The sequence below is a fragment of the Bos indicus x Bos taurus genome, chromosome 7 (assembly GCF_003369695.1).
Source record: "Bos indicus x Bos taurus breed Angus x Brahman F1 hybrid chromosome 7, Bos_hybrid_MaternalHap_v2.0, whole genome shotgun sequence".
NCBI lineage: Eukaryota > Metazoa > Chordata > Mammalia > Artiodactyla > Bovidae > Bos > Bos indicus x Bos taurus.
In genome coordinates this window covers 49,208,290-49,220,506 of record NC_040082.1, presented here as the reverse complement: position 1 = coordinate 49,220,506, position 12,217 = coordinate 49,208,290, and the positions used below count along the sequence as shown (strand labels likewise).

The following is a 12,217-nucleotide window of genomic DNA, read 5'->3' as shown; positions in this document are numbered from 1 at the left end:
AAGGGGTCAAAACCTAGGCTACAGAAGAAGTGATATCGCAGAGGTGGAAGAGTTGGGGGGGTTTGGGGTCAACAGGAGATACCTCTCCTTCCCTCCCTCCCTATAGCTGTGTCCCCAGAGCCGCTCTCAGGCTCTCTCATCACTGACTTAATTCTTTCCAGGGCCAGATGCAAAATCTGTTCAAGAGAGCATTTCCATGTTTTTATGCAACCCTCAGGGGCACACATGCACACACACCCATGCACACCCCTTATGCACGCAGTCACAAACGTGCACGTTACGTGTGCATAGGTACATCACACTCACGTGTACATGCGGCCTCCGTCTCACACCTGCACCTTCCAAGGTCCTTGTTTCTCCAGAAATAATCAGCAGATTGCCGGGGCTTTGTCACCCGCTGCTGCTGAAACCCTCCCACGATCAGGATGCACCTGGCCTGCCCAGCCTTTGAGAAACAAACTTCAACTCCTGGGCATATAGCAGGAACCAGAATCAGGCTGCCCAAGAAGCAAAGCCCACCCAGGTCATTCCTACTTCACCTAACAGACAAGGGTCATTCTTCCCTTAGTTGATAGCTTTTGTCCACCAAAAAGCATAGGTTGGGTCTTCAGACCCGGGCCTTGTCAGCCCTGGCCAAGACGTTGAGGCCTCAGCCCAGAATCCTGGCTCTTCTGGGGGCCCACTGAGGTCCGCTCCTGGCCTAGACCAGCAAGGCTGAAGATGGCCACCAGGGGGCGCTCCAGCCCAGTCTTTGTACACTGGTCGCTTCTCCAAGGGCTGGCCTAGGTGTGTAGGGAATGTCTCATACCACTTGTTTCCGATCATGCCATTTTTGTGCACTCTGCCTTATCCCTGGATGGCTCAGAATTGCTTTTTGCGGTTCTTTTTCTCCCGCTTGTTCACTGAAGTTTGGTTTCCTGCCTGCTCCTGCCCATCTGAGGTCAGAGGAAGTCCAGTGTAGCCCAGGCCTACATGGTCGGACTGAGGAAGGGCCTGCCTCCCTCCCCTCCTTCCCAGCTTATCTCCTGAGGAGGCTCGTGTTGCAGTGGAAGCCACCCCCTCTTTCCTTGGGGAAGGAAAAGAGTTTTGTTGGAGTTCTTCCTAGACAACAAAATAGGAGCAGGAAGAGGAGCAGGACTGAGATATAGACAAGTACTGTGAGCAAAAAGCTTAATGAGACCACAAAGTCTGAAGGCACACCAGACTGAATGAGTTCAGCCTGATTCACGGCACATGCAGTGTGAGTGAATGAGGGTCAGAGACAAAGACCCCCCAACGTTAGCCATCAGCGCCCCCTGATTCAGGCAGGACATGCAGGATGCACCCAGCCAACTCACGTGTAGGACTCAAAATCTCCATTGCTTATGGCTTCAATCAGCTGCTCCGTCACTTTTATGATTTCTTGTTTCCGCACTGTAAGGCAGGAGGGGACACAGAGAGATAATAATGATCGTGATGGAGATGTGGCGCCAGCCACCGTGTCCTGAGCCCTCACCACACACCAGCCCCCGTCCCGAGGGCCTCACATTCTCAGTTGTCCTCACGCTGTCCCTGGGTGTCATCACGCCCGTTTCGTGGAAGAAGAAACTGAGACCCAGAAAGGTGGAAGGGTGTGAAAGTCCCCTCGACTACAAAGGGCAGAGCCTGTGTCTTAGTTGGCAGCCTCTGCTTCCAGAGAGCAAGCATGGTTCTGGCTCTAGGTCTGATTTGAACACAAGTCTTGACTCCAAAATACACCTTCTCCATCACCTTGTTTTGCCACCTGAATCCAAGCAAGGTTACCTGTGATGATCACCACCAGCAGCCAAACACCAGAGGTTCCCCTGTGGTCCAAACTGAGGCCACTAAGGAAGGGCTTAGGGCTTATTTATCCCTTGGGTCTGGATGAGTTTTTATGCTATTTGCATACCTACAAGAATCAGGCACTGAGCTTTCCAGAACTTTCCAGGCATAATGAATCCCAGTTACTGACACCTGGCCTCCCCTGTCTGCCACTGAAACACCACAAACAGCTGCTGTCTTTCTGGTAGAGGAGTAGATATCAGTTTTCTTATTAGGTGTGTGACGTTCTGTGCCCTAGCTTTCCCATCTGTAAAATGGGGATGCTGTCACCTCTTATACATTCAGTGCTGAACAAGCGGTGTACAGAACCCAGGCTTCAGTATCAGATAGCCTTCATCTGAATCCCAGCCTGGGTCGTTATCAGCTGCGCAGCCGTGGGCCACAGGTTGTTTTCCCATCCATCATATGGAGACGATATGCCCTCATCCCAGAGTTGTTATGACTACGGGATGAGATGATGTGCCTGAGGCACTTGGACCAGAGCCTGGCGCATAGTAGGTACACACCATAGGTCCCACTTCCTATATCCTCCCACATGCACTATTGTATCTGCTCCTCACAGCCTGGGGGTTGGGGGAGGCAAGGCCAGTTTTTTTCTATTTGATACATGAGGAGACCAAGCCTCAGCAATGAAGGAACTGGAGTCGCATGTCCCAGCTCCCAGCAGGGCTCCTACCAGAAGCCTCACTCAATTCCCCAGGTCCTCCTTCCCTTCTTCCCCAGGCTCAAGCTTGGCCTCAAACCTGGTCAGCAAGCTGGCTGGCCAGAGCAGCCTCAGGTGAGATGGGGACATACTGCCTGTCTCTCAGGCCGGGAGCGCGGGAAGGAGGCTGCTCCTGTCAGAGCCCTCGACCCGGCCTGCCCCTCTCCTTACCAACTGCAGGGGCCACCCTGGCCCACCTCACACGGGGAGCTTGCCTCAGGCCCAGAGGACACAGAATCACAGAACACCCAAGCTGCAAGAACCTTGGTGACCACAGACTCAGCCTCCTTATCTAGCTATTGGGCAAACAGAAGCCTGGTAAGAGGTGCGGCCTGCCCAAGGACACAGAACATCCCGGGTGTGCAGTCTGGCTTCCAGCACAGGGCCTTTCCCAGAACCCGGGAGCTCCAACACATTCCCTGTCACATTGGGCCCATGGGCTGTCTCTTCCCCAACTCAAATATTTAATATGAGCGCTGCAAAGGCTCACTGGCCCCTGGAGCAGGCCTGGCTCCGCAGACATTCCTTGCAGAGCGAGGGAGTGTGCCAGTGTTCAAGCCTCGGAGCTTGAAGCCTCCCAGCACAGCTTCCTATGCTGCTCACTCCCCGTTCAGAGATGAGCTCCAGCCACACTGGAGGCAACAGGTGAAATCATCTGCTCCGGTGTCTGTGCAGGAACAAAGCCATCATCACCATCTCCGCCCCACTACGTGCCCCTCAGGGCAGGGCCCGATGCCCAGCACAGCTCTTGGCACGTGGTGAGTGCTCAGTAGACGTAACCATCTTGGAAGTTACCATCTCCAGTGTCAGCCACCACAGTGAGCGACACAGTCTTTATCTCCTGGCTCCTCTAAGAATCACCAGGACTGGGAATGAGTGTCTTAGACCAGGAGCTCTGCTGGGTGACCCTGTCTTGCCTGGCACTGAGACAGGCAGCATAAATGAATGAGTGGATAAACCAAATCAGGGTCTGAGGCTGCTGTCTTTGCCTTGTTCCCTGGAACTGCACAAGTTGCCTAGTGGCCTCTGTCCCTTGGAGCCCAACAACCCAGTCTCCTGGTCAAGCTAGAGACTGAGGATGGAGAGAAACGCACCTCTATCAGGAGACACCTCATTCCAGCCGCTCCCACATGGAATCATGGTGACCACGCAGGGCAAATTCGCAGGCTTCTGGCAGGCCCTGGGGCCCGAGCCACCCCCCTTGCCTTGTCTGCACAGCTTTACGTGCCCTTCCCGCTTGACATTCCATGAGCTTCTGCTTAACACCTTGTCTCCTGTGGGCTGCTTCTCCCCAACACGTCAGAAAGACTAGCCAAGTGGTCATGGATTCTGGAGCCAGACCCCAGCTCTACTATTCAGTAACTATGTGCCCTTGGGCAAGCTATTTCCCCCTGCCTCAGTTTCCCATATGTATAATGGAGCTACTAATAGTACTTACCTCATAGGGTGGTTCTGAGGGTTGAGTTAAGAATATATCAACGAAAATAACTAACACACATATGGTCCTCACTCAGAACCAGCTACTGTTCCAAGCCCTTTATATCAAGTCATTTATGTAAATAATGATGCGTTATGTAAAAGCGTTGAGAGCAGTGCCCGGCGCTCCATAACTGAAAGCTGTGATTATCCTCAGTGCAAAGCTCTGAATTGGAAGTTCCCCCTGAGGACAGCCTCTAGCCAGGCTGGGATGCTTCCCAGCAGCCTGATATGTGATGCTTCAGTTTTGGTTGAAGCTTTGGGGCTTGCAGCCTGCCTGGGAGGCCACCACACTGCTGGAGAGCGTCTTCCATTTGCACCCACGTCCTTCTTTTACGTTAAAATCTTCCCCTAAAAGCCCCTTAGTTTCTGGGGCCCTGCACTGTGTACCTGATTTCCCAGACTTTATGCCTTCACCTGCCAGCCTTTTCTTCTCAGGGCTGATCACAATAAACTGTGGAAAATTCTGAAAGAGATGGGAATACCAGACCACCTGATCTGCCTCTTGAGAAACCTGTATGCAGGTCAGGAAGCAACAGTTAGAACTGGACATGGAACAACAGACTGGTTCCAAATAGGAAAAGGAGTACATCAAGGCTGTATATTGTCACCCTGTTTATTTAACTTATATGCAGAGTACATCATGAGAAATGCTGGACTGGAAGAAACACAAGCTGGAATCAAGATTGCCGGGAGAAATATCAATAACTTCAGATATGCAGATGACACCACCCTTATGGCAGAGAGTGAAGAGGAACTGAAAAGCCTCTTGATGAAAGTGAAAGTGGAAAGTGAAAAAGTTGGCTTAAAGCTCAACATTCAGAAAACGAAGATCATGGCATCTGGTCCCACCACTTCATGGGAAATAGATGGGAAACAGTGGAAACAGTGTCAGACTTTATTTTTCTGGGCTCCAAAATCACTACAGATGGTGACTGCAGCCATGAAATTAACAGACGCTTACTCCTTGGAAGGAAAGTTATGACCAACCTAGATAGCATATTCAAAAGCGGAGACATTACTTTGCCAACAAAGGTTCGTCTAGTCAAGGCTATGGTTTTTCCTGTGGTCATGTATGGATGTGAGAGTTGGACTGTGAAGAAGGCTGAGTGCCGAAGAATTGATGCTTTTGAACTGCGGTGTTGGAGAAGACTCTTGAGAGTCCCTTGGACTGCAAGGAGATCCAACCAGTCCATCCTGAAGGAGATCAACCCTGGGATTTCTTTGGAAGGAATGATACTAATAGCTGAAACTCCAGTACTTTGGCCACCTCATGCGAAGAGTTGACTCATTGGAAAAGACTCTGATGCTGGGAGGGATTGGGGGCAGGAGGAGAAGGGGACGACAGAGGATGAGATGGCTGGATGGCATCACTGACTCGATGGATGTGAGTCTGAGTGAACTCTGGGAGTTGCTGATGGACAGGAAGGCCTGGCGTGCTGCGATTCATGGGGTCACAAAGAGTCGGACACGACTGAGTGACTGATCTGATCTAATCTGCCAGCCTTTTCTTCTCAGGGCTGAAAGCCTCCAGAATGTGGTTTGCAGTATCTCACTCAAGCTGGCTATCTACTCTTCTGGGGTACTTAAGCTATTAGATGCTTCTGTGAGTGTGAGCACACAGTCCTTGATGTAGCTTGAATATTGCAGAATCTCAGGCCTAGGGTAGCACTTTTTATCCCCTTCCCAATTCTGGACACTCTTCCTCTATTAATGCAGCCCGAGACAGTGCCTAACTTGGCCTTCACCCATGTAGGACACCAAGTTTGCCAGTGGTTAAAGCCTGGCAGCCGGGAATCTCCCTCGCTTCACTCTCTGGGACCAAAGATCTAGGGCTCTGAGGCTCCTTAGATCTGGAGAAATTCACTCTTGTTCTGAGCCCCTCCCATGCCCTCAGCAGATCCACTGCTCTATGAAAGATTCATCCAGCATCTGCTTAGTAGCAACTCTGGCATTTTTAGTCTTCTAGGCATTCACCCAGACAACCAAGAGTGTTCCCTCATAGCTGGGAAAGCTGAAGCCCCAGAGAGGTTAAGACACTCTCTCAAGGTCACACAGAGCACGGCGGCTGAGATGAGATCAGCATTCCCGGCTAAAATTTCCCAGGATGTCTCTGCCCAGATTCGGAGGCAGCTCTTTGGAAAAGAAACGGAGTTTTCAAGAAGCTGACCAGGAGGAGGGCGGTGGGGAGGAAGCCTAGCAGAGTCCTGTGTAGCTCAGAGGGTGAGAGGCCTATGTATCAGCCTGAGGGGCTCTGAAATATTCATGTCCCCTTCTTTGCTCAGGGGGAAATGTTCCCTGGAGGATGACATTTCTAATTAACTTTAATGTTAGGTCAGAATCCACCCTACCAGCTGCTATTCTCACTTAGTAAGAAGACTTAACAAATTAACACCAGAAAATGGTTCTCTGGAAATTTTCTCTGAGGCCTGAAGAACCTGGGGGAGGCACAGGGCTCCTCTCTCCTGCCAAACAGCGGGAGAAGCTCCTGGTTGGGCCAGCATCTCTTCCAGCAGACATGGCCCTTTACATGTATGGACACTGAGGCAGGAAATGGGCTCCAAGTCCTACCATTAATAACACTGACATGCCCTTTCTCTTCTCTGGGCTTCAGCCTCCCTCTTTTTATTTTATTTATTTATTTTTGGCCATGCTATAGGCATGTGAGATCTTAGTTCCCCGACCAGAGATCAAACCTATGCCCCCTGCAGTGGAAGTGTGGAGTATTAACCACTGGACCACCAGGGCAACTTATTCCTCCTCTCTTTAAAAGGGACATAAATGAACTAAAATTCAAGACTTCACAAATGTTCCCATCCTGATATCGCTAAAGTAGAAGATAATGATTGTAAATGTCAGACCTTGGGGATACAACCCAGAGCCGTTACTCCAGGTGGAAAATGTCTTTAACGGGTCTGCACATGGCACATTGCATTAATAGTAAATACACACTTCACATTCTATTTCAAACATTTCTCTGTCTGTTTAACATATAAATATTTATCTTAAAATAATCTTTAAGTAAAACTGACGCTCCAGGAAAATGCCGTATGGCTTCCAGTCATTCAACCGTAAGCTCCAGTTTGAAAGAAAAGAAATTAAGATTTATTACACAGTGACCATATTCCAAGCACTGGGTAAGCACTTTAGACACAGCCTCTTGTTTCATCTGCACAGCAGTCCTCTGAGCTTGGTGCTGTTATCATCATCTCTTTATAGTTAAGGAAACGGAGGCTCAGAAATGTTCAGTAAGTTGCCTAAAGTCACCCAGCAAATAGATGCCAGTGAACAATCACAGAGCTTGTTTGCCTCCACAGACCCTGTCTGCTCTGAGACCAGGATTATGAGGCCACAACCAGTCTCCTCAAAACACCCAGCACCTCACTCTTACCACTGGGACAGGGAGCCTCAAATACAGCGAATGTCTCAGAAACACCCTCTATTGCCCCCCACAAACCTATGGAATCAGAATCCACAAGAGCAGGGCCAGGAATATGCTTATAAATCATACGTGAGGGGCTGAGAATGCTGGCCTGATCCCAAAGAATTTGTCAAGATAATGCATTTTGAAGGCTGTCCCGAAAGCCATGGTAGAAACTTGATTTGCTCTGGCACCAGGCAATGGTGATGGAGTGCACCCCCCACCCCACCCCACTCCCAGCTGGGAACGACCAGAGAGGGAACACAGGCTGGGCCTACTCTTCCAAACATCCTGGTAGAGGCAGGAGGCAAGGGTTTGGTGTGTCAAAACGGCCTTAACTCAGCCTGAATGGCAGTGGCGCAGAATATGTATTACATAAGAAAATGCTCTTTTCCTCATGACTGTATTCTTTTAGAAGCAAGTCGTCTAAACTCCTGAAAATATCTCGACTGGCACCACTGTGGTCTCTCCAGGTCGGTGCTATTTTTCTAGGTCTCAGAGACTGCCCAGGCATCTCGGATACATGCCCGAGTGTGAGAACCCCGAGCCTTGCCGGGTCTCCCTGTCCTGGGGCAATAAGGAGGGCTGGGTACAGGCAGAACAGCAGGACATCACTGACTCATCCAAGGACTTGGTGCAGATGTCAGCACCCCACGCTCCCTCCTCTAAGCTCCAAGCACGCTTGACACCCGGCAAGGCCTCCCCAGCCAAGGTTACAGGCCAGGCCCTGAGGTGCACTGCCTGGGTTCATATCCTAACTGTACCCTTTATAAGCTCTGGGACTCTGGGCACATTTACTCAACCCCTCAGATTCTGGGCTGTTGAATGGGGTTAATCACAGTACCTTCTTCCTAGGCTTGTTGTAAAGCTCAGGTGAATATCAAGAAGTTGAAACATGTCTCGCCCACAGCAAGTGCCCCATAAAAGACAGCCATTAGTATTCCTGTTGCCATTCTATTATTTCCTCTCTTACTATCAAATCACATTTATCTGGGGTCTTGCTCCCCCTTGCATGTGAGTGCTGGTGAACACTATTAGTCACTGGCTACAGTAGCCCCTGAATTTTAGGTTGGCCTTTTCTTTTTTTTCTTCTGGCCATGCTCAGTGGTATGCAGAACTTCCCCAACCAGAGATCGAACCTGTGCCCCCTGCATTGGAAGTGCAGAGTCCTAACCACTGAACCACCATTGAAGTCCTTGGGTTGGTCTTAGGCAGTGTTTCCCATATTCCAGTTTGTTGAACTTTCTACATTTCTGCTTTCCCTTCCTTTACTTCGAGTTTTTAAAATCAACTCATCTTTTTTAAAAATTTCAAAAACACTTCCAAAGGAAAATGTATACTACATTTATGACTTGACTATGTTAATTTTTTCACATTGAATTAATTTAATACATGTTAAAGTCAACACATAACTGCTGCCATAAGAAAAGTCCATCCAGGTACCACTAGTGGGTCAAGCACACCATACGGGGAAATGCTGCCCCACAACGTCCCCAGCCTATAGGAGCAAAGTAAGGCTTTCTGTAGAGAAACAGGACACAGAGTTGGCCTAGGGCCCCTGCAGGCAGGAGACTGTCAGTGAAGGGGGCCCACCAGGAGGCCTGGGAGCCCTGATGCTGAAGGCAAGGCCCCTCCTACCTTTGGTGTCTTCATCCTCAATGGTGGTATTGGTGCTCTCTGAAGATTCCTGCCAAAAAGAATACAGGAGGTGGTGAGGCCCACTTGCTGAGCAGAAAGAGGTGGGGTCAGCGGGGGGCTGCCCCAGCTGCCCGATGCTGCGGCCCCGTTTCCATAAGCCTCATCGGCTCTGCCGTCCAGGTGCTGCACTGAAAAATCCCGTCAGCCTTCCGAGCCTAAGGAGGGGACGGGCCCAACTCAGCAGGCGGCTGGTGGAGGGGAGCGGGGTAAGAAGGAAGGGGTGGATGCACCGAGAGCCCTGGCCTTTCTGGGAGGGCTGGGTGGGGTGGTGTGGGGGGCTGTCCTGAGCCCTGTCTGCTGGAGGGAGCAGAGAGGGGGTGTGGGGGGCAGAGAGGCACATGGTGGCCACAGGATGGGGAAGGAGTACACACACTGGCAGGGGAGGAAGAGAGAGACGGGGAGGCCCAGTGGGAGAGAGCCTGGGCTTTTCAGGGGGAGAAAAACCACACAACTGAGGGAGACAGCAATGGAGTCAGAAGAAGAGGGGCATGGGCCATGCCACCACAGGAACCCCTAGACAGAGGCAGGGGCTGGTGGCTCCTCTGCCACCGGCAGGCCCTGGGCTGCCTCGCAGAAGCTCAACAAGGGCCTCCACGGCTTTGGCCAGACCAAGCCCCCCAGCAGCCACAACTGGCACAAACCAAGCCCTGAGCTGAGTTCCAGAGCCAGGGTGGGGAGAAGCGAGAAGCCACGGGCTGGATGTGGGATGGGGTTCAAATCAACCTTTGCTTCCAAGGGAGTTCCCAGGTCTACTGTCAGGCTGCTGGCCTGGGCCATGGAGTTGGAGGTGTCAACAGAAACACGCCAACAACACGCACACACAACACACATATTGTCACACGAGGCACACGTACCAAGCACGCCCTGAGCCCCCTCTCCCCGCCCCGGGTTCCCATTGCAGCCTGCAGGAGAGAGGCAGGAGCGAGGGTTCGAGGCCCAGGATTTACCGGCGTTTGGGAGACGGCAGACACTCACCATTAACTGAACGCTGGAACTGGACTTTCTTTTCTGGAAAAACAAGGAGAAGAGATGGGACAGGAAAAGACACAGCATGAAAACGGCAGGGAGCAGAGGAACGAACAACAGGGGAGGGTTGGAAGGAGGATGGGCCTCGGGGTCATTCTCTGTGGTCCCTTGCCAGCCAGTGTCGGGACAAGGTCAGGGCCACCAGCAGCAGCTGACCCGGCAGGGACAGTCCTTTCCAGCCTGGAGTTCTGGGGCCTTACGCACAGCTGCCTGGGTCTCAACAACCCAACCACCAAGCTCCAGGCCAAGCCTCTTCTGGACCAGGACTCCCCTTACGCCAAACTGGGATGTGGAAACAAATCCTGGGTCTCAGATACTAGTTGCCTAAGGCCTCCAGAATCCAAAGCTCTTGAGGGATAAAAGGTCTGGAGACCTTTTGTCTCAGCTCAGGTCTGGAGATGAGGCTCAGTGTCTCCTCCTAGGCTCCCCCTGTGTCTCTGATGAAAGGACCCCACTCCTGACTTGCTTGAGTGTCACAGTCACTCAGGAAGCTTGTCCAAAATACACATAACCGGGCCCCCTCTCAGGAGTTTGATAACTAGGTCTGCATCAGAGCCTGGGCATATTTATTTTAAATGATGTTCCCAGGTGATTCCAAAGCAGAGACAGGGGTGGGAACCAGTCCCCTAAGTGACCTCAAAAATCCTGAGGGTCCTCCCTTCAGCCTATTCTAACTTTGCAGGGATTTGTCATGTGACCTGTGGGAATCAAGGGAAAGAAAGAGGAACATGTTAAGTTATCTTCTCCCTCTTTCAGTTCTAAGCTTGGAGTCTTAAAGACTCACACTCATAGAGGTTGCAGGGCAAGACTGACACTTGCATCGCACAGGTGGGAAACTGGGGCTCAAGGTGGCTCAGATAGCTACTAGCAATGAAGAGGCTGGAATCCCCGATGCAGGCCCTCTGCCCTGTCTAGGTCTTCAGGTACCCACAGCCTGATGGCTCCTCATGGCTCATCCTGGAAGCACTTACATCTGAGAGGCCAGGAGGCTGCTCCCTGAGCTGCTCTGTGTGGGGATCAGTGGGGAGACTTGAGATGCTCTCTGGGTAGGCCTTTGCCGGGGGAGGCACTGGGTATTCTCTGAGGGTCCTCGGGTCTAATTCTGGGCTTTCTGATCCAAGATCCAGGAGCCTGAGACCCTTTCCTCTCCACCCAGGGCCTCTGCAGAGGTGGCCAGGGTGGCTCACTGGGCTTTCCCAGTGTTGGTGCTCACAGCCCTGCCTCTGCCCCAGCTGGCCCGGGCGGTGTGACTTCCGCAGCCAGCAGCCAGTCCTTCCTGCCCTCCCCTCTCATCTCCTCCCCTCTCCTTTCCTCCTAGTGTCGGCTTCACTCCTGGCTGGAGCCAGGCCAGGCACAGTGCGTGTTGGACGGGACAGGCCCACACAGCTCGGCTGTCAGCAGAAACCGGAGAGTAGCGTAGGGGCCAGGAGGTTCCAGGCGGGACACGAGGGGGGAACACAGAGCAGAGACTGCATCAGATTCGGACATACAGTTACAGGATGGGACATGGAGGGGTGGGGTCATGACGCACAATGGGACACCAACAGGGGCAGTGAGTGGGGTTGAGGGGTGGAGCGGCAGCCCCTCTTCATGGGAGTAGTGGCCTAGTAGTGGCTGGGACGGGGGGCATTGCTTCTTGGTAATGGAAAGACTCGATTTTCCTGAATCACAAAGATGATGATGATACTAGTAATAAGCCCTCACCAACCAGCATGTTAGTTTCATTTCAAAGGCGGGCTGTCATCAGAAGTAGAGTCACATCTCTTAGAACCACATGGAGAAGATGGTTCTAAGGTTGGCAAGGATGGTAGAAACGGACGATGGTCAAAATTAGCCTTGAAAAGCCCTTAAAAGCCTATAAAGTACTGTATTGTGTTATATCTTGAACCGAGTTTTTCCTCCAGCGTTGGAACCAATCAGTGCTTCTTCAACTAAGCTCTGGGTGAAATCAGTGGTTTGTCTCTAAGGGACTAAGTTGGAAGAGGAATGTGCGTTTCCCACTTTGGCTGGGCACGTGTTGGTTACCAGAGAGCATCATGGTGTGACTCCAC

At 51.6% G+C, this 12,217-nt stretch overlaps 1 protein-coding gene across 3 annotated transcripts in view; it reads right to left on the bottom strand.

The window, feature by feature from the left end:
- The window catches only part of CAMK2A (calcium/calmodulin dependent protein kinase II alpha), a 65,943-nt gene that overhangs the window by 8,802 nt on the left and 44,924 nt on the right, over window positions 1–12,217 (bottom strand). For 2 of the 3 annotated variants that reach the window (XM_027545963.1, XM_027545962.1), the window contains exons 14-15: window positions 9,081–9,129; window positions 1,338–1,413 (exon numbers count right to left, since the gene is read on the bottom strand). In XM_027545963.1, coding sequence (XP_027401764.1) covers window positions 1,338–1,413; window positions 9,081–9,129 — 125 coding nt within the window. Of the gene's footprint in view, window positions 1–1,337; window positions 1,414–9,080; window positions 9,130–10,115; window positions 10,149–12,217 lie in introns of all 3 variants that reach the window. The other variant, XM_027545961.1, reaches the window with a different exon arrangement.